Source organism: Nomascus leucogenys, chromosome 23 (genome assembly GCF_006542625.1).
Source record: "Nomascus leucogenys isolate Asia chromosome 23, Asia_NLE_v1, whole genome shotgun sequence".
NCBI classification, from domain to species: Eukaryota; Metazoa; Chordata; class Mammalia; order Primates; family Hylobatidae; genus Nomascus; species Nomascus leucogenys.
The window spans coordinates 6,268,382-6,294,685 of NC_044403.1; the positions used below are offsets into that span (position 1 = coordinate 6,268,382).

At 44.1% G+C, this 26,304-nt stretch overlaps 1 protein-coding gene across 2 annotated transcripts; it reads right to left on the reverse strand.

Annotated features, from left to right (window-relative positions):
- Nucleotides 1-958: 958 nt before the first annotated feature.
- On the reverse strand, nucleotides 959-24,155 carry KLHL42 (kelch like family member 42). 2 transcript variants are annotated; one of them, XM_030804600.1, is made up of 3 exons: nucleotides 22,911-24,155; nucleotides 12,079-12,230; nucleotides 959-6,241 (listed from the first exon to the last, which is right to left on the reverse strand). In XM_030804600.1, exons 1-3 carry the CDS (start codon nucleotides 23,780-23,782, stop codon nucleotides 5,790-5,792), a joined length of 1,476 nt encoding a protein of 491 aa, XP_030660460.1. In that variant the 5' UTR covers nucleotides 23,783-24,155; the 3' UTR covers nucleotides 959-5,789. The 2 variants fall into 2 exon arrangements, with proteins under 2 accessions (XP_030660460.1, XP_003265692.1); XM_003265644.3 differs by having other exon boundaries at nucleotides 12,037-12,230.
- Between the last annotated feature and the right edge of the window lie 2,149 nt (nucleotides 24,156-26,304).

Sequence of the window (26,304 nt, forward strand, 5' to 3'; positions counted from 1 at the left end):
AGAAAGGATACCCTTTAGACCAGTGACCACTGTATGTGGTTTTCCCTTCTCCTCTTTTTCAAATGGCAATTTGTAACCTACAGTGCCTCAGTTTCCTCAACTGTAAAGCGGGGGATATTTGTATTTACCACATGGGATTCATGTGAGGATTAAATAATTTAAATAAAAAATGCTTAGAATAATTCCTGGCAAAAAAAAAAACAAGTGCTCAGTTAGATTCAGGTGTCGCTCTGCTGGGTCAGCCATCCTCCTCCTCCATCAGTGTGTCCTGAGTGTGTAAGAAATGGTTGTCCATTCATTCGATTTTTCTTAAGTTAGGGTCTTGCACTGTTTGCCCAGGCTGGAGTGCAGTGGTGCAATCAGAGCTCACTGCAGCCTCAAACTCTTGGGCCCAAGCAATCCTCCCACCTCAGCCTCCCAAGTAGCTGGGACTAGAGGCATGCACCACCGTATCGGCTCATTTCTTTTATTTTTTATTTTTATTTTTATTTTATTTTATTTTTTTTTAAGACGGAGTCTCGCTGTCGCCCAGGCTGGAGTGCAGTGGCGCGATCTCGGCTCACTGCAGGCTCCGCCCCCCGGGGTTCACGCCATTCTCCTGCCTCAGCCTCCCGAGTAGCTGGGACTACAGGCGCCCGCCAACACGCCCGGCTAATTTTTTGTATTTTTAGTAGAGACGGGGTTTCACCTTGTTAGCCAGGATGGTCTCGATCTCCTGACCTCGTGATCCACCCGCCTCGGCCTCCCAAAGTGCTGGGATTACAGGCGTGAGCCACCGCGCCCGGCCTATTTTTATTTTTTGTAGAGACAGGATTTCACTGTTGCCCAGGCTGGTGTCAAACTCCTGGCCCCAAGCAATCCTCCCACCTCAGGCTCCCCAGTCGCTTCACCCATTTCCTCCCAGTCCTGGCACAGACCTGCATACGTAACTGATACATAGAACTTAGATAACAAAAAGTGACTGAGAACTACTTTATTTGAAGACATTTTCTTCTATAGTTCTAAACACAAAAGGAATGCTGTTATAGTGAGTACTTCATAGGCATTCTTGTATTCAAATGAATCACATAATGTTTACACTTTTAAGCTACACTTGAAATTGAAGACTTAATACAACCTTTTAACAAAGAAAGTATGTCATATCAAAACATAACTATTCATTCTACAGATTATCACTTTCCCTAAAATGACTACTAGATATGAAAACACGGCAGGGAGAGCTAAAGTGCCCCATTCTTAAGGGTTTTTTTTTAATAGAAAAAATGACAATAATGTAAATCACATTGTCCTTTTCTTTACTAGTGAAGAACTATGGCAATCCATTTGAGAAAGCACCAGCCAACCGTACAAGTCATTTCAGCACCCTTTGCTCTTCAAAATTGACCATCTTTTATATTTAATGCTTCCTGTAGGAATAAAAATGGTCAAGTGCAGATGTCAGCAACGTGTCAGTTGGTGTGAATTTATGTGTTCCTAAGTTAACAGAGAAAATAAAAAAAAACCTCTTATGTGAATAAAATCTAAGAATGAATAACTATCCTTTGATAATTATCACAAGGCAAAATCAATCGCCCTTTCATCAGTACTAGTGTGGAACGGAAATTTCTTTATTAATACTTTTTATGGGAATGTTTTAAAGGCCTAGGTATAAATGCACACGCAATCAGCTGGCCCCTCTTAGATACTAACTTCCCTAGCTTCACTCCTCCTTTTCACTGGAACAAGCTGCTGAGCCCCTAACTCCAAAGTCTGCAGTGCTTAGTGAGCATTTTTAAATAAAGCAGATTATATGTGATTTTCATTTTTTCACAAAAATGAAGTACAGAGAAGACTGAAAAGCAGTGAGAAAAAATCATCGAGCAAAAAACTAAAACACAAGATGTGATGTTCAAATTCAAAAAAACAAAACTGGTTCGTGATGATTGTTGGTAAATCACAAAAACAAAGGACAGATAGGGCCAAGACTGAAGGGACCACCAGACCACCGAGCTCCAATGTGCCAGACAAAAGTGGGCATCTTTGAGAAGGGCGCCCCGGTGAAGACAATTACAGTGAACCTCTTTATAAGGCCGTAAGGTCTTCAAGGTCATGGGCCGTGACTTATTTATGTCTGTATTCTCAGTTCTTAGCATTGTCTTGCACATGACAGACACTCAGTATTTCTGGTAACCACAGAACTGGAGCTCAATCAGCTCACTGCTTTCAAAGTCATTTTGGTTGGTGTCTACCCACTTAATTCCTTCACTCCTCTGTCTAAGGCAGGGATGGCAAATAGCCTTCATTTCACTCTGATGGATTGGGAATAGGTGTCTGGAAGCGCCAATCTGACATAGATTCTAAGACCAAATCCTGGCACAGAGGACAGGAATGCTGCACTCATTCATAATGCCTCCTTAAAAGAGCGGTAGCACAGGTGTTATGTATTCCCCATTCCTGGTCTAAGAAAAAGGCATCCAACACCTATTTATATTCCTTTTACATTGCTATGCTGCCTCTTGAGTGATCTGCATTAAGCCACTGTTCGTTAAATGCTGGTTCATCAGGAAGACCAAGGCCTTTCCTCTCAATTTACGTCTTTGGCCAAACAGGTAGGGTCAGAACTTCACCTGGAAATCTGAAAACACACCATCCACAATGCTCAATAAGCAACAGTCCATTGAAAGAGAACAGGTATTTACTTGATTACTCCCTTTGTAGAGAAAGAATTTTGCCCATCTCAATGGTGTGTAGCTTTCATTGATAGCTAAGGCATTTGGAATTACTTAGGATCTTGGTGTTAAAAAAAAATGGCAGGGTTAAATTCTCTTTGGTTCTCATTCTAATCTTAAGACTTCTGTTTATTTCTTCCTGGTACCCATAACCTTCTCAGCACTTCGTCATTGTGACTTAACCAATACTGTCGAAATAATCAACTCTTTTACACATTCATCAGAAAACCTTTTAAAGGATGCTAAGGGGAGATGACTCTGAAAATAAGGGGGTTGAAAGGAAAGCCAGAGAGAATAACAGGAAGAACCAATCTTCTAACAACCCACACACAGGACTACCATTCAGACTGCTCTCTATAAAATAGGGTGCTTCTGGTCGGGGGGCTGCCACCCCAGGTCCTCCAAGCAACGCTTTTCCCCATAGCGAGAGGTCAGCATCCCTCAGAAGCATCCCAGGAAAAAATGATAAAGCATTTAGAGAATTGGGAAGAAAATAGAGAGATACTATCAAAGAGTGAAGGACAGTCCTGGGGGATGAAAGGGGATTTTCTTTTTTCTTTTTTTTTTTTTTGGAGACAGTCTTGCACTGTCGCCCAGGCTGGAGTGCAATGGCACGATCTTGGCTCACTGCAACCTCCACCTGAAGGGAGATTTTCAAAGCAACATTGCCTCTATCATAGGTAATCTTCAGTGTAATACTGGCACCAGTAAGAGAACAGAGCTAAATTAAAACTACCCTCAAAATGTCAATACAGCTGATGTGCACAGCAGGAAGGACGATGTCACAAAATGCACAGATCTGTTCCTATTGCACATTCCACCTTTCCTAAGTACTCCTGGCAGCCCAGAATAACACAATCTTGTTAGACGTCTGTCTTAAAGAGAGCTATAATATGCAAACATACACGCACATACACACACACACACACACCCCAAACCTGGCTTATAAAAGAGCTTTGTGGATCAGAGTACACCTCCACTTGGTCCAAGAATCTAATTGTCAATATTAGGCAAATAGACCCAGTGAATGTAGCCAGGAAGAGAATTAACTGGTTGGCTGGAATATTGTATTTGATATGATGTGCTTATTTGCAAACTAATCTCCAACTGTTTGTCCAGTACTAATTCAACTTCTAAATGTATAGGACTAAGCCTTTAAAAAGTTAAGCTCTTCAGCAACAAAAACTTAACACCATCTAAAATAAATAGATTTTAAAATATATGTAATGAAATTACAGGTCACTGGAAATTCAATTCTATAATGAATATAAATTAACATTAAAATCTATTAAGTACTATTCCTGGGAAGATTTTGGTTCAGAGGCTTTATTTTTTTAAGGGCTTAATATTTGGGAATAAATGGGCACAGCTTAGAAACCCTTACAAAGTTGTAAGTAGACTAGAGGTAAGATTATTTGGTGACAAGATACGAAGATGTTTCTATGTCCAAAATAATGGCTTACGTCATTTTAGTTAATAGAAGTATTCCCAAAAAGTTGTGCAAATAGGCTTTTTATAACTGGACCCTTATTTTAAGTATACTAGAGGCCATGGTTGTAAAGAAACCCTGTAGTGACTCCTCTAATAAACTGAAGAACTCTAAGTGATTAGCCCCTGTCCTACATCTGCACAGTGGACGGCATACTCCAGGCACTCATAAGTGTTTGTCGAATGCATGAATTTGCTCTGACAGTTTTTTTTTTCCCCCACAGGACTTTCTTAAAGTGAGGCACATGCTATCTGAAAGGCTTCTGCCCGCTGTTACTGCAGAAGATGGAATCCGGCTCACAGTTTAACTGATTCCATTACAAAATATCAGATAATTTCAGTGTTTTCAATCAAAATAAAATTTCCGTAAGTATGAGTATATATATTTTTGAGGAATGTTGATCTATGATTGGCAGAAGCTTTTATTGTTAACTCACTCAGTGAAAACAACTGCTTGAGCTGAATTCTATTTCAATTAACCACCAAGGCAAGTAAAGCACTTTACCTAACTTCAGAAATACCACCAGAAACCATTCCACTTCTGCAACAGCTTCTTCCCCTCACTCCAGCACAAGTATTTAAATGCTGTCCTTACCTTAGTCCACAAAAGCAAAACATGAATTACAAAGCTAAGATTAAATTAGAAAGCTGCCGACTTAAATATGACAAAGTTTTTTTAGCCTTAAAATAAGAACTAAGTCAAATACATTCAACAAAAGTAACTCTTAAAGGCAAATTTTTTTCTTATTTGGTGTTTTCTTCCCTTCCCATTTAAATTTTAGACTCAATTTTTAAAAATATTCATATATCCATTTTTCTAAATAATATATCCTCTTTACAACAATGCAGAATGCCTAGCAGTGCAACCTATGTGTCCACATAAACATGCAATCTGCCACATAAATAAGAGGTTATATCAGTCTATTTATCCAGCATTTGTAACTGCAAAAAAGGCTGGAAAAATAGCTAAGAATATTTTTATGCAAGTTTTGGGGAGAACTGAACACTCGTAAGGATTCACTGTAGGGCTCCATCATCGTAAGTTTCCTAAAAAGTAGTGTGCAAACAAAATATCTGAACACAGAACCCTATTTTAAACATACTAGATGTATGTGTGGGTATGGGTGATGGAGAAGAGAGAATGAATATGTTAATATGAATGCTTGTCAAGTACATTGATAAGAAAAAGAAAACCTCTCACTTAAGGTGCCAATGATATGTCAAGGGAATACAACAGATTTTAAAATCATCTTTACCATTTGTTCCAATTATTGACTTTGGCCCTTTACCACACAGACACAATGAATCTACATTTTGATGATCCCTCATTGGCCCAAGAGTATCATGTTTGGAGATGGATTTGCTCCCATAATTTAAAAATCAATAATTTAAAAAATAACAAAGTTGGTCTCTTCTTTCCACCAGTTTTCAAGTAATTAAGTTCAAGTAAGCTTATGTACAGCTGCTACTGTATATATGTGACCTAGTTTAACCCTTCTTTACCCTTTAGGAATCGGTCTCCCTTGGAATGGGACACCACATTTTTTAAAAAATCTTGAACCAGGTTTCTTTTCATCTACTAATTCAATTCAGTCATGTTTCTGCTTTATTGGGCAGATAAAGAGAAGAAACCAGCAAGTTATGTCCAAAAGCTGGAAAACGCCTAAATGCTTCCCAACTATCTGAAAAGATGTTGTACTTGAGGAACACTCGGTGTTCCAAGCTGGTCGACAGGGTGACGTCTCTGCTCATGATGTAGATACCGTCGTTGTGGAGCGCACAAGTCAAGTTAAGCCCCGATTTGGACGTGTTCTCCTTGAGGTAGAGCCACTGGCGGGTTACGGTGTTGTAGGACTGCACGGTGAGCATGTCCTCGCTCTGGCTGCTCCTGCGGTTCGGCCCCAGCTCGTGGAGACACCCACCCACGATGTAGATGGTCTCTTCCACAGACACCATCTGCTGCTTGCGAATGTGGACATCACATGTTTCAAAGAGCGTCCAGATGTCGGAAGAGGGGCAGTACTGCAAAATGTTCATGTTCCGGTCTGAAAGGAAGACAGACAAGTGATGACACCGCCTCCACAAACACCACTAGGCAAGTCTGTACAGAAATGTCTACCTCTGCCTGCATCACTTGGTAACAAAGAGAAAAAACTCTTTCAGAAAAAGCACAAGTTAGAAAAACCGTTTTCAAAATGGCTGGGAAGAGATATATTTAGATCCATCCGCACTCACCTCCCACTCCCAAACGTCTCTTCCTTGGGAGACTCAGATTGGACAAAACCAAGAAAAAGCACAGCTCTGACTTTCACACAGCCCCTCCTCCCTGGTATCCCCACACCCTTGAACCACCAGGTCAGTGTAAAAAAAGTAAGTGCCTCAGAACCCTCATCAATAGCTACAGAATTACCGACTACTTAATACAGAAGCCAGGCTGGGCAGGAAGTAGATTATTCTTGACAGCTGATCCTAAGAAACATGACAAGTAGCAACACAGGATCTCCAGAGGCTGTCTAGTGAAAAGGACACAACGTTACAAGTCAGGAGAAATGCAGCAAAGTCTTACCTGCATGCAGCCTTCTAACAAGCCACAGAATCACTTGGCAATTCAGTTTTCCAGTTTTTTTTTTTTATTTGTAAAGACAGGGTCTTTACCATGCCTAGCCTTAGTTTCCCAATTATATCACCAGAGAGACACTAACAAAGGTCCTCCCCTCTCCCTTTTCCCATTTCCCATGTCCCTCACAAGATGACAGTTGTAGTGTAGATAAGATCAAAGTCTAGATAAAAGGTTGCTCTGACATTTTTAATTAATAATGATTTTCGGCCTAGCATGGTGTCTCATGCCTGTAATCCCACCTCTTTGGGTGGCTGAAGCAGGAGGATCACTTGAGCCCAGGGGTTCGAGACCAGCCTCTCTAAAAAAAAAATAAAAAAATTGGCCAGGCATGGTGATGTGCACCTATGGTACCAGCTGCTACTTGGAAGGCTGAGGTGCGAAGATCACTTTAGCATGGGAGGGTGGGGCTGCAGTGAGCTGTGATCATGTCACTGCATTCCAGCCAGGGTGACAGAGTGAGATCCTGGTCTCTCAAAAAAAAAGTAATTTTCTTTAAGGAAAAATATGGCCTAGCCTCTTTTTGAAAAACGCTTGTGAAATTTAGAATATCTAGTTTTGTTTTTCTTGTTTTTAATTGTTCTCTTTTTCTTTTCTCCTCTAGGAAAGAATAAATAAGTATTTTAGTTTAGCCTCAGCAGAAAAAACAAATGCTCTGAGTTATAAACAGAATGAACTTTGCTGTTGTTGTTTCTAAACAAACAAATCCTATCCATGAAGGAGACAGCTCAGCTTGGGAACTGGCAGACGACTAAAGCCTACAGCATTTTGACGGCTGCGGACGCTTGGTAAGAGAAGACAGCTCATTTTCTCAGAAGTTTCATACCTCTTACAGTCCTTCCTTCTGAGAGGGACCCACTCGTAGTTAGCAATGCTTAAAGAGCACCCTCCACAGCCACAGCTGATAAAAACTGAAGTATCTCCTAAGAGAGCAAAGTCCTATGCGCGCACATGTCCTGATACCTAGAGAAATCTCAGAATTGTAAGCCACGGCATTAGGAATCTGTCCTTCTGATTTCCACCCACATTAATACCTCTCCTTCTTTCTTTTTACTGTAGCTATTATGATAAAGATCATTTTAGGAGATGGCCCAAGGGGATTTTGGTCACTAATTTATCAAAAAGTGCTCCTTAGTAACCTGGCTGTCCACCTGATGAATAAAGAACTCATTCTAGTGAGGCTTCCACGTAGTTCTCAGCTCCAGGCCCGAAGGCCTTTCCAGGTGTTCTGTAAATGTTTTCTCTCCTCACTCAACAAGGGCTCAGACCATGAAGAGGTGGCTTGAGTTGGCGGAATGATCTTTTTGTTTTTACATTTAAAGTTGATTCTGAAGTTTGACAAATCACCCTTCTTCCCTTTATAGCTATTACTCTCTATTGAACTTCTTTGCATTTCTTCAGTGCTGCTAAAGAATTAAAATGATCAGGTAGCTACCATAAAAATAATGAGCTATTATTTACTAAATTTTAAAAGTCTCACTTGACTTAAGAAGTCAGGAGGCTAAAAACTAACTTTCTTTTTTCTTTTTTTCCTAACAATCATCATGACTTATCTGAAATACAGGGAACTATTAGGAAGTGCTGGGAAAGCCCCAGCAGAGAAAGGGAAAGGCTTCAGAGTATAAGTAACTGCCCAGCTCTCCCATCTTAGAAAACTAGTTTTTGGCCCTTACACAAATAGCCATCCATCCACATCACTGAACCATCCCATCATGGGTATTTGGCTCAGGGAATCCAGGACAGAAATCACGGTGGGTGGCCCAAGTGAAGAAGGTACATTAGCAGTGGCTTGTGAGGCTACAAAACACACGAGAAGGGTTTTCTAGGTCAAATCTATTGCTCAGCCAGGGTCATGGAAAAACTAGGAAATCTACTCTTTGGGTTACAGTGCCGCCTGTCAGTGTTGAACAGCTCTTGGTTACAAGAGAAGTCAAAGCACATATGTGCGTTATGTCAGCCCACAAGATGCAGTCTGTGTTACTCAACCTAGAGAGGAATCAGAATTCTTAGAATTGCTCATAGGTAAATAACTGGGAGTATTTACTTTCCTAGAAGAAAAGACACACACACATATACACACACACACACACACGAGAGACGGGGATTACTACATAAACTCCTGGGGGACTGAGGGGCCCATGGCTTAGTCTAAACCTGTAATCACTATAACCTGACAACCAATGTTGAAGGTCAAAGAAATGACTACTAAGTCTCTCTTTTTTTTCAATTGTATGTAAAGAAAAAGTTGAAAACTATCTTCAGTGGAGAGTCACCAGAGAGGGACATTGGGAATAGCTCGACAAATAACAAAAACATGGGACTGGGAAAAAAAAAAGGTCACTTCTCTTTGTCTTGCCTCTCCTTAAATACATAAATATACACATCGCTTCAGTGGGTTGCATGGTGGTCCCTAACAAGATATGTCAATTTCCTAATCCCCAGAACCTGTGAATGGTTATTTTATTCAAAAAAAGGATCTTTGGGCCAGGCACAGTGGCTCATGCCTGTAATCTCAGCACTTTGGGAGGCCGAGGTGGGAGATTGCCTGAACCCAGGAGGTTGAGCCTGCAACTGTGCCACTACACTATAGCCTGGGCAAAAGAGTGAGACTCCATCTCAAGGGAAAAAAGAAAAAGAAAGGGGGTCTTTGCAGATGTAATTAAGTTAAAAACCTTAAGACAAGATCGTCCGGATTACCCAGATGGGGCCTAAATCCAACAGCGGCAACCGTCCTTAGACAGAAAGGAGAAGCCACAGACACACACACAGGAGAAGGCACTGTGAAGACGGAGGCAGGGGCATCATGGAGCCACCAGCCAAGGAGCCCCGAGCTACCAGAGACTAGAAGGAGCAAGGACTCCTCCCCTAGAGCCCTCAGAAGGAGCACGGCCCTGCTGACACCTTGACTTCTGACTTCTGGTCGCCAGAACTATACGAAAATACATTTCTGTTGTTTTAGGCCACCAAGTGTATACTAATTTGTTATGGCAGCCACAGGAAACTAACACACCTCCCACCATCTTCCCCACTGAATTAATGTTTCGACTTACTCTAAAAATAAATAAATCAGATGTTCATCAAATACTTTACATTTTAACTTCTTCCTAACATAAATCCCCAAAACAGGACACATTTGGATATGGTGGAAGGAATTTCTGTCACCTATCTGGATGCTACGTTAGCATGTGGATTTCTGTCCTTTGGGAAGTTCCCATGGCTGCTGCGGCCTCACAGGGTCTTCTTCAGGCTTGTTAGCCAGGGTTGAAGAGCTCTGTCCTGCCCATATGGTACCACAAAGGAGTGGTAGTTTATTTCACCATGTCAAATAAAATGGCAACTCTACTGCTACAACGTGGCTTAAAGTCCTAAGAGCCAGGTTACACCTTTTCTGTAAGTCCTGGGCGCCATAGAGTCACATAGACCAAATGCAGAAATAGACTTCCTTGGCTAAGAGGTAACTTGGAGACATCTGCTTTGGAGAGTGGAGGAAAGGAACGGCACCCCTCTGCTTGACTGTCCCCGATTGTCTGTCTTCCCCCAACCACGGTTTTATTTTTTCTTTTCTTTTCTTTTTTTTTTTTTAATTTTAGAGACTGGGTCTCACTCTGTCACCCAGCCTGGGGTGCAGTGGGGCAGTCATAGCTCACTGCAGCCTCAAACCCCTGGCTCAAGCAATCCTCCTGTCTCAGCCTCCCAAGTAACTGGGACTACAGGTACATGCCACCATATCCAGCTAATTTTTTTATTTTCATTTTTTGAGAAGGGGTCTTGCTATGTTGCCCAGGCCTGTCTTGAACTCCCAGGCTCAAGCAATTCTCCTGCCTCAGCCTCCCAAGCAACTGGGACTACAGGTACATCCAGCTAATTTTTTTCATTTTTAGAGAAGGGGTCTTGCTATGTTGCCCAGGCCTGTCTGGAACCCTCAGCCTCAAGCAATCCTCCTGCCTCAGCCTCCCAAAGTGCTGGATTACAGGCATGAGCCACTGTATCCTGCGAACAACTATATTGTTCTCTATCACTGCAACCTGAGACAATTCCCTACCAAGAAGAGCAGTATAAAACTTGCTGGCAAGCAGGGCATGGTGGCTTATGCCTGTAATCCCAGCACTTTGAGAGGCCAAGGCAGAACAATCACTTAGCCCAGGAATTCAAGACCAGCCTAGGCAACACAGGGAGACCTCCTCTCCACAAAAAATAAGTAACTTGTGGAGAAATTTTTTTATTTCCGAATTATTAACTATAAAACGCCTACCAAAAAAGTGAAAAACACATATGTACACTTTAATAAATAGTGGAACCAGGCCGGGCACGGTGGCTCACACCTGTAATCCCAGCACTTTGGGAGGCTGAGGCAGGTGGATCACCTGAGCTCAGGAGTTACAGACTAGCCTGGCCAACATGGTGAAACCCCATCTCTACTAAAAATATAAAAATTAGCTGGGTATGGTGGTGCATGCCTGTAATCCCAGCTACTTGGGAGGCTGAGACAGGAGGACTGCTTGAACCCGGGAGGCAGAGATAGCAGTGAGCCGAGATCACGCCACTGCACTCCAGCCTGGGTGACAGAGGGAGACTCCATCTCAAAAAATAAATAAATAAATAAACAAATAGATAGTACAACCAACCACCTCCCACTGCTGGTCAGGAAGGAGCTCTCTTGTATTCATGTTCTTGCTCCTCCTGTGATATGTGAACGGTGTCCTAAAGCCGAGTTTCTGGAACCTCTACCTGATGTGTGTGTGCTCACAAAGAGAGAACATGAGAACTAATCTGCAAGGATGCTCTGGTACTAAATTCCATAATGGTGGATGGGGGCAGGTTTGGTGTGTGTTTGGGATAAGGATGGGAGTTCCCTGATAATCTTCTCCAAAGACCTACCCAACCTCAGAGAGCGACCCCCACAAACCAGGCCCAGCCAAATCACAAGACGGTTGACCAAAAAGCTGGGTTTCCAGAAGCAAAAAAAAAAGAAAGAACATTTTTTTTTCACAGCTCTCCCTTCCCCATTCGATTTTCATGCTCACACAAAGTTATCAGAAGATCCCTCCTGTCCCAATCATCCCTGCCATACGGGACTCTCTTCCTTCCAGATGTGTAAGTGTACACTATTAAAGCATAACATGACACTCAGATATGTCAGGGCTTCCTCTGACACCCTCTTGCCCTTCCCAGACTGCTGACGCCTATACATGGGCAGACCACCTACCTGGTCCCTTCACTCACCTCTGGTAGTGTATCCTCCAATGACATAAATTTTTCCCTTACACTCACAGGCAGAGAACTCAGCCAGAGGATTGGGTAAGGGCGCCACAAAATTCCACGCATCCTGCTCCGGGTTGTAACACTCAACGTTAGAAACGGCCTGCCCTCCGATGGCATAGAGTTTTGAATTAACAGCCACAAGTTTGAAGTTAGACCTGAAAGAGAGACACAAAGGCCCACAGAGTTAGTTCTGATCAATGAGAAGTGTAACGATGGCATGAACTACTAGACTCTCCTGGACATCTGAAGAAAATTCGCTCTCCCAGTTGGGGGCCATTCCGCCTGAGGACAGAGGAGGAAAGGATGGCTTCTCGAATCTCACTCCTGTCCCCAAGATTCCACGGGAATAGCACACTGTCCAAACACTAGCTAACGAAGATAAGCCGTTCAATACAACTTAATCTTATTCAGCCTTAGTCCAGCAACCAAAGACAATGTGTATAAACTAAACTCCACACTTTCTTTCAGGGGCAGGCACAAGGGTAAGAGGGGAAGGCACCCACCTCACCCCGTTGTCTTTCACCCCTCAGAATGGTTATTTCATTCTTCCTACTGAGTAGTATGGCTTCATCTTAGGGACACACTGGTGCTGTCGAGACAGACAGGCAGGTGCGAGGGGTGACTGCTAAAGGGTAGGTCAGGAGATCCTTGCACAACCAGTATACCTGAGCAGGACACTGGTCCTGCCTCCCCCCTCCAAGGGCATCTAACATACTGCTTCACAACATATAAGATGGGGAGAGGTCAGCACTGAACAAATTCACAGTTTGTATTTATTTATTTATTTATGAAACAGGGTCTTGCTCTGTCACCCAGGCTAGACTGCAGTAGCACAGTCACAGCTCACTGCAGCGGCACAGTCACAGCTCACTGCAGCGGCACAGTCATAGCTCACTGCAGCGGCACAGTCACAGCTCACTGCAGCGGCACAGTCATAGCTCACTGCAGCGGCACAGTCACAGCTCACTGCAGCGGCACAGTCATAGCTCACTGCAGCGGCATAGTCATAGCTCACTGCAGCCTTGAACTCCTGGGCTCAAGAGACTCTCCTGCCTCAGCCTCTCGAGTAGCTTGGACTACAGGTATGTACCACCATACTCAGCTATACTCAGCTAATTTTTTATAAACATTTTTTTGTGGAGATGGTATCTCACTATGTTGTCCAAGCTGATCTTGAACTCCTGGCCTCAAGTGATCCTCTTGCTTCAGGCTCCCAAAGTGCTAGGGTTATAGGTATAAGACGCTACAACCAGCCTCTAAATATTTTGATCCAGCTTTCTTAGGGTCTTTACATATGTTAAATACTTCCATCGACAAATGCTCATCTTTCATAAAATTAAGTAACTTGAAAAAGAGATGGACAATGGTTTCCAGCTCTATATTCAGTAAATATTTAAACGCTGCTCATCAGCTTCAGACACTAAATAAGTCTTATGATTTTTGAACTGAAAAGTAACACAAAATTAATTTGTTTTGATATAGCACACAAGGATTAATCAGACCTTTGAAAGCCAGGAAGGATAAACTGTTGGGAGTGTTGGGTCAGTCTGCTGTGAGGTGTGCAACAGTCACAAGTTTACAAGAGGATGAGCAGCAGCATGATGCAACAGAAAAAGACCTAGGAAAAAAAAAAAAAAAAAAAAAAAAAAAAAAAAAAAAAAAAAAAAGACCTGAGCACAAATCAGAAGACCTCGCTTCTAGTCCCAGCTCTGCTGATAACCAGCTATCTGACCCTGGTCCAACCACCCCACTTCTTCATCTGTAAAATGGGGATAACAGCCATCACGAGGTGGTAGAGATGATTAAATCAAATAGTCTATCAGAAACTACTACACAGAGATAAAATACTATAATTCAAATTTCTGTTTTATAGTGTTTGAAATAAAGGTGCTAGACCAAGTGAATTTCAAGACCACATCTAACTCCAACACAATGATGTCTTCGAAAATAATAATATACTAAGAAAGAATGGAGGTAGAGGCTATGCACACACAAAAAAATCATATAAGGGAGTAGATTAAGAAGAAGCAGTAAACAAGAAGCCCATGCTTGATCCCCTAAAAAGTGTTCAATAAAACTGATGCATTACACTATGGAAACTAGGTTGGTAATAGGCACCTACTAAACAGTTAAGATTTTTTAAAGGTTCCTATCATGTTTATATCTAAATGTGTTTTAGTTTGTTTTTCCAATCAGACCGTGAATAGAGTACTCTTCATCAAGAGCCTCGTCTTGTCCCTTAAAGCCAGCCAGCCAGCCAGCCCATTTTTTTGTGCCAACAGACGTCAGGGTGGCAGGTACTGGGGGGTCCCTGATTCCTGCTGCTTACCTTTCTTGCTGCCAATGGTCCTTAAAATCCAACCATGATGCCCTCTCTGTGTGTGCAAATTTGGGGAACCAAAGGAAATAAAGCTTGTAAACAAGCACTAAATTTTCCCAGCCGCAATTTGTTTTTGCTCCCCAAAGGTACACAGATAGTAAATTTTGTAAGATCAAAACAGTTTTTAGTATTTATCCAGCATAATCATTTGTCCTAAGCAAACATGTAAGGGGCTTCTTTTTGAGGCCAATGAATAGGCAGTTAAAGTAAATGATTCCATCTCTCCAGACCCCAACACGCTCAAATTCACTTGAAGAGAAACACTTTTTAATGCTGAATTTGTTTTAAGATGAAATTGCCACCTAAAAACAGACCATTTAATAAAGAGGCATACTGCTAAAGGTTATGAGTCCAGGCTTACACAGGGAAATCTCAGACATCACACATCAACTGCTGTCTGACCTTAGACAAATTCTGAATTTGTTGATCTGTTCCTCAGTTTTCCCATCTGTTAAGTAGGGATAAGAAGGGCACAATATCTGGCATGCAGTAAGAGCTGAAAAGGACAGCACTTGCAGAGATAAGTCATTCTCCATTGGCATTCTAGGGAACGCTTCTCTGGGTGTCCTAAGTCTAAGTTTTTCTTAACCTTGGGAGGGTTGGTTTCTCATTTGTCAACTGCAACAGTCACTGACTGTGATGTTTTATGCTCCCTCATCCACAAATTCTCATCACTGACTGCTTCATTTCCAACTTTCTGAAAATAATTCTTCCACTCTTCACCTCCTGAATGGTAAAGGTGTAAATTCAAGCTATCAACCACTTTTCAAAATTATCCTCTCTACAGTGTTTTCTTAATATTAACATACTATGTTCAGGAGGTAAAAAGAAGAATTTCAAGACCAAGTAACAAGTCATCTATCATAGCTATATACTTGCAATAAATAAAAAATTATCATTAGAATTTCTGTTTTAAGTGAGAAAATTGGATAAAACCACAATTGAATTTCAAGGTCACTTATAAGAAAAAATTTTTTTAAAAGGAGAGCTTTTTAAGAGACAGGGTCTCGTTTCATTGCCCAGGCTGGAATGCAGTGGCCTGATCAGGGCTCACTGCAGCCTTGAACTCCCAGCCTCAAGCGATCCTCCTGACTCAGCCTCCCAAGTAGCCAGGCCACCGTGCATGGCTTAAAAAGCTCTTTAAATCCATAAAAGCTAAGTAACATGAAACATGCTAAACACCAGCACGCAGATCTCAAGGATTAACAGTAGCTACATACAACCATAGGAAGGCAAGATGACACAGAGGTCTGGGTGGCTTCGAGTCTAGCCCTGTGATTATGTGGAAGGTAATTAAACTCACTGAGCCTCAGTTTCCACTTTAAGGAAATGGGATTAATAACATCTACCTCACAGAGATGTTGTGAGCATTAATATGAAGTGACACCTCAAGTTGTGACTACAATACCTGACCCAGAGTAAGAGCTCAAGAAATGAAAACCATCATTATGACCCCCTATGTAGAGAAAGAAGTTTGCTTACCACCAGAGTAAAAATTAGAACAAAATGCCAAGATCCTTTCAAAAGTACTTTCTCAACCACTCAGAATACGAGTGATTAAGTCTGTGGGCCATCCAGGTCCTTTTGTCTCCTCTTTCCCCTTCATCTACTTGCCTTCTGCCATGTCCCTATGCATTAACTTCCCCTAGGGACTAGGAAGGGGAGAAGGGGAAAGGTTAGAAAATAGAGGTAGTCATTGTTGCTACCTATGCCCAGCTCTAAAAAACTCCAAAAGCAAAGATGCAAAAAGCAATTTAAACTGTTGGCCAAAATTAAATGGGGGGGGGGGGTGGGAGGAGAGTGTGAATAGACATACAGTTTTCCTTCTTGCACTATTCCCAGGCTCTACTACAACATCAACCACAGAAATGCTCCAAAAATGGTAAACATTGGCTGAGAGGAGAAGGGACAGCTCAGCAAACGCTAAGGCTGGCAACTGCAATTCCATCTCTGCCAGGAGACACTTGTTTATTAAAGTCTCTCTCAGCCTTGCTGTATTCACACATGGAACAGGAGGACTCACTCCAACTCCATTTTCAGAGCTAAAGTGCAGGGCAATGGAAACGACTAGAGAAAGCTTTGGAAACGGAGAACCTTCATGAACAAACTGCTGCAACAGTGGTCAGTTCCTGCAAGTTATCACTGATTAAAGGGAAAGCAAGCATCCTCGATCTCACAAGTGTTTTTTTTTTTTTTGAGACAAAGTCTCACTGTTGCCCAGGCTGGAGCACAGTGGTGCAATCTTGGCTCACCGCAACCTCCCCATCCTGGGTTCAAGCAATTTTCCTGCCTCAGCCTCTCGATTAGCTAGGACTACAAGTGCCCACCACCATGCCCGGCTAATTTTTGTATTTTTAGTAGAGACAGGGTTTCACCATGTTGGCCAGGCTGGTCTCGAACCTCTGACCTCAGGTGATCCGCCTGCCTCAGCCTCCCAAAGTGCTGGGATTACAGGTGTGAGCCACCGCGCCAGGAGGTCTCACAAGTGTTTACATGTGAAGAGTTACATCCTGACAATTTGTGAGATCAAACCCACATTCAGACCATCAGGCAGTGTTGTACACTTGGCCTACAGAGCAAAACATTTTTTTTTTTACCCCCGATGGTCATATAGCACCCACTGTCTTCTCCAGAGTGCAAAAGGCTTTATAAAATCTCTCAGTTGGCCGGGCGCGGTGGCTCATGTCTGCAATCCCAGCACTTTGGGAGGCCAAGGCGGGTGGATCACGAGGTCAGGAGATCGAGACCATCCTGGCTAACATGGTGAAACCCCATCTCGACTAAAAATACAAAAAAAAATTAGCCAGGCGTGGTGGCAGGCGCCTGTAGTCCCAGCTACTCAGGAGGCTGAGGCAGGAGAATGGCGTGAACACGGGAGGCGGAGCTTGCAGTAAGCCAAGATCGCGCCACTGCACTCCAGCCTGGGGGACACAGCGAGACTCCGTCTCCAAAAAAAAAAAAAAAAAAATCACTCAATCCTAGAGTTCCTGCTATTTAAGATTCTGGATCACTGCACTATTCAGTCCCTGGGAAAAGTGAACTGCTCTATATTTGACCCCTTTATCAAAGTAAAATACTGATACATCCCAAAGCAGTCTCCGACAAAGGTGAATCAAAGTAGATGTGAAATTCTGCATAGCCAGAGGCCAAAATCTGGTTTTCTTTCTCAAGGTTCCAAATTTCTTCCAGTGCATGCATAACCTGTATTGGATGCCTCATCCAGGAAAAACTCCATGCTAGGTTTCATTTTTACTTGTCTCATCATCTAAACTCAATTTTAAACTTCTTGAGAGCAGCAATTGTGTCATCAGTTTCTGTATATCCAATAGTGACTAGATGAATGCTGGGCTTAAAGGCTGTGGTGGAGCTGAGGCACACATGATGAAATTTTGAAAAGTAGCACTGTACCACAAAAGATCTGTGCTCTATTTTTTAGATGGAAATATTTTTTTTTAAAGAAGGGGGGAAATGTGCATGAAGATGGTCCCTGCAAGTCTAAAAGCCAAAACTTATAAGCAATATAAGTGGTTATAACTACTCAATGGATATTTACATTTTGGTTGCTGTACTTATTACACATCCTTGAGCAATTTACTTCTCTGCGCCTCACTTCCTGTCTCTTTAGAATGGGAACCTGCCTAACAGCCCTTGTGAAGAATAAGTTAGATAATACATGCAAAGCAGCGGGAACAGTACCTACTGCAGAGTTAAGTGTTCAATTAAATGATGTCTCTCATTATTTCTCAGCTACTCTAAATAAATATAATGACTGTTACCAAGGTAAAAATGTTCACTATAGTGTTACAAATAAAGCGAAATATAAATTTATACATTAACTTTTATTACAATAATGTAAAAATATATTCCATAATTTTTTTAAAGAAAACACGTATTTTAAGCACCTATTATTATTGGACATCTTCTTAGGAGTAGGGCTATACATAAGCATTGAGTAAGTCTTAGTTCCTGATTGGAAGGCAGACAGACAACAAACAGAGAATTTCAATTCAAGTGGGGGAATGTGCATGAGATGCTAGAGGAGCAGAGATGGAACACTCAGTCCAAGCCAGAGTTCAGGAAGGAACTCCTGGGAGATTTATCATACCTGAGTCAAAGCAGAGGGAGGTAAAGAAGGGTACAATTTCCAATAATCAATTAGAAGATATAATGGAGGGTCAGGCATGGTGGCATGTAATCTTAGCACTTTGGGAGGCCACAGTGGGAGGATTATCTGAAGCCAGGAATTCAAGACCAGTCTGGGTAACATAGCCCCCATTTCTACAAAAAAAAAAATTTAATTTTAAAAAATTAACCAAGCACGGTGTTGCATGCCTGTAGTCCCAGCTACTGGGGAGGCTGAAGCAGGAGGATTGCTTGAGCCCAAGAGTTGAAGGCTGCAGTAAGTTATGATCACACCACTGTACACCAGCCTGGGTGAGAAAGCAAGACCCCATCTCTTTAAAAAAGACAAAATAAAGGGATATTTGGATGTCTGGCAACATTTCGTCCCTTCCACGTGGAAGCAACCAGCTGTGGTTGAGAGGTGGAGCCCTCTTTTGGTGGGGCCATAGCTCTCAGCTTCATCATAACTCCCACCCACCCCTCTATGCAACAATTTCACCTACCCAGTCTCTTTGGGATCTTATTTTTGAACACTGCAGAAAAAATAACAGCATGGGAAAACATGCACATTACATTACATAACAGATAAGAGATTAATATCAGTATTCACACATAGAACTTCTCAAATGAATGTGAAGAAAATAAGCCAATTTTTAGAAAACTGGCAAAGACCATTTACAAAAGAAATACAAATGGCCAACCAACATATAAAAAGAATAATCTCTCTTCTAATTGGGAAAAATCACACTAGTGTTTTTGCCCATCAGGTTTGGGGAAAAAAAGATAATATTCTATCTTGGCAAGAGTACAGGGAACTGGCAAGCACAAACACTTTTGATGGAAGAGGAAATCAGACAATTTTTTTCATGGGCAATTTGGCAGAACAACCAAAATCTATTGATTTATTTATTTTTAACTGTTTATAGAGATGAGGTCTCACTATGTTGCTCAGGCTGGAGTGCAATGGCTATTCACAGGCCTGATGAGAGTGCACTGCAGCCTCCAGCTCCTGGGCTCAAGTGATCCTCCTGCCTAAGCCTCCCAAGTAGCTGGGACTACAAGCCTGAACCACTGCACCCAGCTTCAACAAAACTTAAAACATGCATACACAGCTGGGCATGGTGGCTCACGCCTGTAATCCCAACACTTTGGGAGGCTGAGGCAGGTGGATCACGAGGTCAGGAGATCGAGACCATCCTGGCTAACAAGAGGAAACCCCGTCTCTACTAAAAATGCAAAAAAAAATAGCCAGGCATGGTGGCGGGAACCTGTAGTCCCAGCTACTTGGGAAACTGAGGCAGGAGAATGGCGTAACCTGGGAGGCAGAGCTTGAAGCGAGCCGAAATCGCGTCACTGCACTCCAGCCTGGGCAACAGAACGAGACTCCGTCTCAAAAAAAAAAAAACATGCATACACTTTGCCCTACCTATCCAGGGATTCCACGAATTTGACATATGAAACTAACTCACATATGGCTACTAAGATACATGCACGCATCTACCAGGATGTTCAATATGGCAATGCTTATTGAAACATCCAATGCAAATGGAAGTGACCTAAATGTTATAAATAAGGGAAAGGCTAATTACATTATGGTACATCCATAGGCTGGAATGCCACACAGCCATTAAAAAGCGTGAGGTAGATCTACATTTGTTGACACAGAAAAAAGTCTCAGATATGGTTACATGGAAATATCAAGTGCCACAATAATTAGTACAACCTAGACAATCTTAGAATTTTAAAAAGTGTAAGGTGTTTTGTTTGTTTGTTTTGCTTTGTTTTTTGAGATAGAGTTTCGCTCTTGTTGCCCAGGCTGGAGTGCAATGGCGTGATCTTAGCTCACTGCAACCTCCACCTCCCTGGTTCAAGCGATTCTCCTGCCTCAGCCTTCCGGGTAACTGGGATTACAGGCATGCGCCACCATGCCCGGCTAATTTTGTATTTTTAGTAGAGTCAGGGTTTCTCCATGTTGGCCAGGCTGGTCTCGAACTCCCGACCTCAGGTGATCCGCCCACCTAGGCCTCCCAAAGTGCTGGGATTACAGACGTGAGCCACCGCGCCGGGCAAAAATGTGTAAGGTGATACACCCCCATGCACATTAATATACATAAACACTTTTCCCCTATTGTTAACCACTATCAACATACTTCTACAGCTGACCCTTTAATAACACGGGTTTGAACTGCGAGGGTCCACTTACATGCAGATTTTCTTCTGCCTCTGCCACCCCTGAGACAGCAAAACCAACCCTTCCTCTACCTCCTTTTCCTCCTCAGCCTACTCAACGTCAAGATGATAAGGATGATCCACTTCCGCTTAATTTTCTCTTCCTTAGTTTCTTAATAACATTTTCTTTTCTATAGCATACTTTATTGTTAGAATAAAGTATATAATGCATATACAAAATGTATTAATTGATTATGTTATTGGTAAGGCGTCTGGTAAACAGGCTATTTAGTAGTTAAGTTTTTGGGAGAGTCAAAAGTTATATGCGGATTTTTGACTGTGCAGGGGTTGGTGTCCCTGGCCCCCACATTGTTTAAGGGTTAACTGTATTTATATAAGTATACATATAATTTACAATATAAGTGTTTATACATTTATAATATCTAAAGGTAACAAAAGTCTGTTGATACACTGACACTTTTTTTTCTGTACCCTGAGGGCAGACATTTACTCTTTTTACTCTACAGTTTTGTGTGTAATTTGCAGTTTTTCTAAGAAGCATGCACTCATGCATTACTTGAATGCTTTTTTTTTTTTTTTAAGGGGATGAAAAGGGCCTTCCTAGAAAAAAAGACAAAGACTACCAAGGATGTATGAAGGGAAGAAAGAAGTGTGAGGAACTGTGGCACTAAGGATGGCCTGGTGAGCACCGAATGATGTGTAGCTGGAGGCATGCAAGAGGAGTGAGAGAACTCAGGGCCGCCCACCCCTAATCAGACCACCACCCATGGCCACACAATGTTCCTTTGTTGTTTCAATTACAGTGCATAGAATTTGTTTTAAAATAACACTTCTGATACCAAATTTTAAATATGGTATCATCTCAATGGTGTAAATAATGCATTAAAAATGGGCTGGCAGGAAATATGCCAACCTGGTTACTGCCTCTAGGAAGAGCGAGTAGGAATAATCATCTTTTTGCTTCTTCATTCTTTTCCATTTTCTAGTTTTCTGTAACTACATATTATCAGGGGAAAAAGCATACTTTTCAAAATGAATTTCATATTATAGGAGAAATAAAGCCAGTTATTTCCCCCAAATAATCCCTAGCCGAGGAAGACCCTCGAGTCAAATAAATAGATACATAAAGGATTCTCTGTTAACTGTTAAGACTTTCTTTGCCTAGCTGTGAGCTCCCCAACTCCTTGCTCCACACTTCAGGACCAGGACCCTGTGAGGATTGAGATGGAAACATGTGGATGGGAAGAAAGGGTATTCTCATCCTTTCTTGAGTTACATTGATTCTTTTCCCTGCTTCTGAGTGACCCTGAGGCCTCCAGGGCGCTACCGTCTTTATTTCCTACCATCTCTTCCTGTATATGCTCTTTGCTCTTGTTTTCATATTCCTTCCCTGGTTCCTTTCCCTTCTCCCCTCTCATCCCACTCCTCAAGCTCCTCCTCTTCCTTTCTTCAAGTCACCCATGTTGGAGGCAGGAGAGATTTGCAGAATGGGAGTGGGAGAAGGTTGGGTAAATGAAAATATTCCAATTCTGTAATTGAACACTTCCAGGCTCAAGCTTTGGGTCATGACGATGGCTGTCCAGGGAAGGAAGCAAAAGAGAGGATAAAAAATAAGAAAAGCAACCCCTATTGCAAATGTTAATACATTTCCAGTGATTATCTCTTGATCATGATGGGTTTCACAGTGTGGAAGACTCTGTTGTCACAGTCACTGACAACAGAAAAAAATCTCCCAAAGTCAGCGTTACAGGTTACTGTCCAGTGTGTCATTATCATCAGGATCAAATCCTAAAAACTAAGATAAATTTTTTAAAAATTAAGGAGCAATTTTCTTTTAAAGTATTCTTGTAGGAAACCACAACATCTTTTTTCACAAGAACAGAGGCAAAGAAAGCAGTTTCACCTAAAGGCACAATACCTGCCAAAAAACCACTCCACTACTTGACCTCACTGGGGACTTCCTCTTCGCAATTTCTTAGTTCATTGGGAACTTTGCCAGCGCCAAGGCCAACAACATTCCTGAAGATGTCATTTCCACCTCAGCACACCCTCCCCTATTTACTGGCTCAGTAAACACTGGGGCAATGAACTAATGAACAAGTGAATGAATGAGAAGGCAGCGGCACTCTGCCGGGGTGCTTACCTCTTCTGGTTCATGGAGGCCACCTGGAGCCACTCATTGGTGCTGGGGTTGTAGGAATGCGCAGCGGAGATCTCCTGGCTAGTGATCCTGTACCCGCCCACTATGAAGAGGTAGTTGTCCAGGATGGCAGACCCATAGCCCCTGACATTGACCAGGTCGGGAGGAAGGTTGTTGGCCAGCGGGAACCAACGCTCAGTCATCTCCTCGTACCTGAGCATGGACGGGGGCTCCCCCTGGTAGGGGTGAGGGGCCAGGGGTCCCCCCAGGAAGTCCCCGAGGGCCACGAGGACAGGAGTCCCAGTCATCCGGGCCTCCCTCAGCCTCTGCTTCAGGCTGACATCCCCTGGAGCTTGGGGAGGAGATCCCAGGAGGTGGAACTGGGGCTTGCACAGCACCTCGTGGAAGTGGACGACCATGAAGCGCAGGCAGGCCTCCTGCAGGTCGGGCAGCCCGTACACCTGCGCCAGGCGGTACATCTCCAGGCAGTTATTGAGCCGCACCTGGGACAGCAGCAGCTGCAGCAGGGACGTGACCTGCAGGAAGGAGGCCGCCTCCACCAGCTCGGACAGCAGGCTCACCTCATCCATCTCCTCGTCCTCGTCCACCCCGCCGCCCTTTTCCCCGCGCGGGCCCAGGAGCCAGCCTTCGCGGGCCCCGCCGGCGTTGATGAAGTCCAGCACCAGCCGCAGGCCCGGCGCGCTGAGGCCGCGCAGCTGCTGCACCTCCGGGCCGCCGGCCTCCTGGCTCAGGGCCTCGCGCATGCCGGAGCGGTAGAGGGCGCGGAAGTAGTCGCTCTGCTCGATGAGCTTCCTCTTGCTCACCGGGTAGCAGCGGTCCTCCAGGCGGATCTGCACCATCTCCTCGGCCGACATGGCTGGGGGCCCCGGGGCAGCTGCGCTCACCGCCAGATCTGCGCGCCGGCCTCCCCGCCCCCACGCGCGCGCCGGTTCCGGGCGAGGCGCCGAGGGATGGCGGCCCGGGAGGAGCGGCGAGGTGAGGGCCGCCTGCGCTCGCCCGGCCTCTCCAGCGGCCACTCCTCCCGGGGCCCGCTCCCGCGAGGCGGCGGCCCTGCCCTTCTCTTTTCCCTCAGCGCCAAAAAAGGGCCGGCGGAGCGCGCCGGGCGTCCTCGCGCGGGCTCTCTCAGGCGGCGCCAGGCGGGAAGGGAATTCCAGCCCCCAGCCAGCAGCCTCCTCCCCCGCTGCCCTTCTCACTTCCGCCCGCGGGACCCCAGCAGCCGACCTGACCTGCCGGCTGGATCCGGCTCTCGGGGAGGCCCCGGAGGCTGCGGGCCTGGGCGCCTCGGCTGTTGACGCGCAGCTGCGGGAGGCGGAGGGCGCGCGTCCCCGCAGCCTCTCCGCACGCCCCGGACGCGCCCGCTCCGCCGCCTGCCGGGGGCTGCAGCGATGCTCCGGGGTACCCCAGGGAGAAGAAATTAGTTTTGTCTCCCACGCTGCTTTACACGGGCTAAAGAAAAAGAAATGAGCGTGGGAGGAAAGGGAAGGAGGGAGTCTCTGGTCCAGGGAGACAAAAAGGCATCAAATAGGGGGTCGTCCTTCTGGCCCAGTCCGGCATCGAGTGTCAGTGGGCTGAGGCACGCAGGCGATCTGTGGACATGTTGGGAATGTTGGTGGCACGTACAGCTGATTCTCTGGTAGGGTGGTCGCGTAGGAGCCATCTTACAGGAGGTCCAGGCGGATGGCAGCAGGTTCTCAGAGGAATCGGGTTGGGAGGCAGGGGAGCTTGCATTTGCCACTGGGGCCCGTTATGCTTCCTAAGTTATTAAAAGAAAGATGAAAACGCAGCCCGACTAAACAGAGTTACATCACGTGGCTTCTGGTTTTAAACCATGTTTTCTATGAGCCCTTGCTTTTCTACTTCAGTCTGGTTGGACTAGCCATTACGGAATGTTATCCTGGCGCAAAAGATCTGCCAAATCGGCTCATAAATGTCTGCAAGAGGTAGCTTTTCTTTTCACCCCCTGTCTCCACCTACCCTGCCCCCATCATCTGAGGACTATTAAGAGAGACCACAAGTGCAGTTTGGCTGAGCGCGGTGGCTCACGCCTGCAATCCCATGACTTTGGGAGGCCCAGGTGGGCAGATCACGAGGTCAGGAGTTCGAGAGCACCCTGGCCAACAGGGTGAAACCCAGTCTCTACTAAAAATACGAAAATTAGCCGGGCGTGGGGGCACGCGCCTGCGATCCCAGCTACTCGAGAGGCTGAGGCAGGAGAATTGCTGGAACCTGGGAGGCGGAGGTTGCAGTGAGCCGAGATCTCGCCACTGCACTCCAGCCTGGGCGACAGAGCGAGACTCCGTCTCAGAAAAGAGAGACCACTTGTTTCCTATGTTCTCTCACTGAACATTGCAATTAGAAGGCCCATCCCAAATAAGAAGGACTTTTTGTGTTGAATGAAATTCATCCCAGGAAGGGGGTGGAGGGAGAAATATATTGTTAGGGTTATCTTTGGGTAGGAGAAGGGAGAAGGATTGGGAGGAAGCAGAGGGTGTGTTCACTGTTATCTTACAAAACAAAAACAGAAAACCTTGAAAACTTCCCCCAAACCAAGGTTTGAGAACTACCTATGATAAACAGTCCTTAACTTGGAAAGAATATGTGTTTGGATTTTTCTTTTTTTTTTTTGTATTACAAGCTTCAGCTTTCTTCTTGAATGACAGGTTGTTAAATAATATCTTCTTCATAAGTACATTTCCCCTATTTAAAGAAGATACATCCTACCATGCTAACGTTTTATGTTAGGGAGGGGAAAGGGTTAAAAACCAGAGAACTAAAGAAAGTCAAAGGTGAAACATGAGATCCTGTCAACATAGTTTGGTTACATTTGTGGTTCTTACTATGTAATTTAGCTAGTTCACAGACAGGTGTTGTTGTCATCTTTTACTTTATTATTATTACTTTGGAAAGGAGGTTTGTCTTTTTATTTTTTTTTTTTTGAGACAGAGTTTCCCTCTTGTTGCCCAGGCTGGAGTGCAATGGTGCGATCTCAGCTTTCTGCAACCTCTGCCTCCCGCGATTCTTCTGCCTCAGCCTCCGGAGTAGCTGGGATTACAGGCATGAGCCACCACTTCCGGCTAATTTTGTATTTTTAGTAGAGACGGGGTTTCACCATGTTGGTCAGGCTGGTCTCGAACTTCTGACCTCATGTGATCCACCCACCTCGGCCTCCCAAAGTGCTGGGATTATAGGCGTGAGCCTCCATGCCCGGCAAAAAAATCCATTTTTTTTTCCATAGAGATAGGGTCTTGCTACCTTGCCCAGAACAGACCTCAAACTCCTGGGCCCAAGGGATCCTGCCACCCCAAGTGATCCTGCTGCCTTGGCCTCTCAAAGCGCTACTGTGCCTGGCCTATTTTCTTTATAATAATGCTAGGAA

What these genes read in the sequence shown, in the direction of transcription:
- KLHL42 (XM_003265644.3), bottom strand. Translation starts at nt 23,782, where the DNA reads ATGTCGGCCGAGGAGATGGTGCAGATCCGCCTGGAGGACCGCTGCTAC. An exon ending in GCCTCCATGAACCAGAAGAG is followed by an intron (nt 12,231 to 22,910) that starts GTAAGCACCCCG and finishes TCTCTCTTTCAG; the next exon opens with GTCTAACTTCAAACTTGTGG. An exon ending in TGGAGGATACACTACCAGAG is followed by an intron (nt 6,242 to 12,036) that starts GTGAGTGAAGGG and finishes TCTTCCTTTCAG; the next exon opens with ACCGGAACATGAACATTTTG.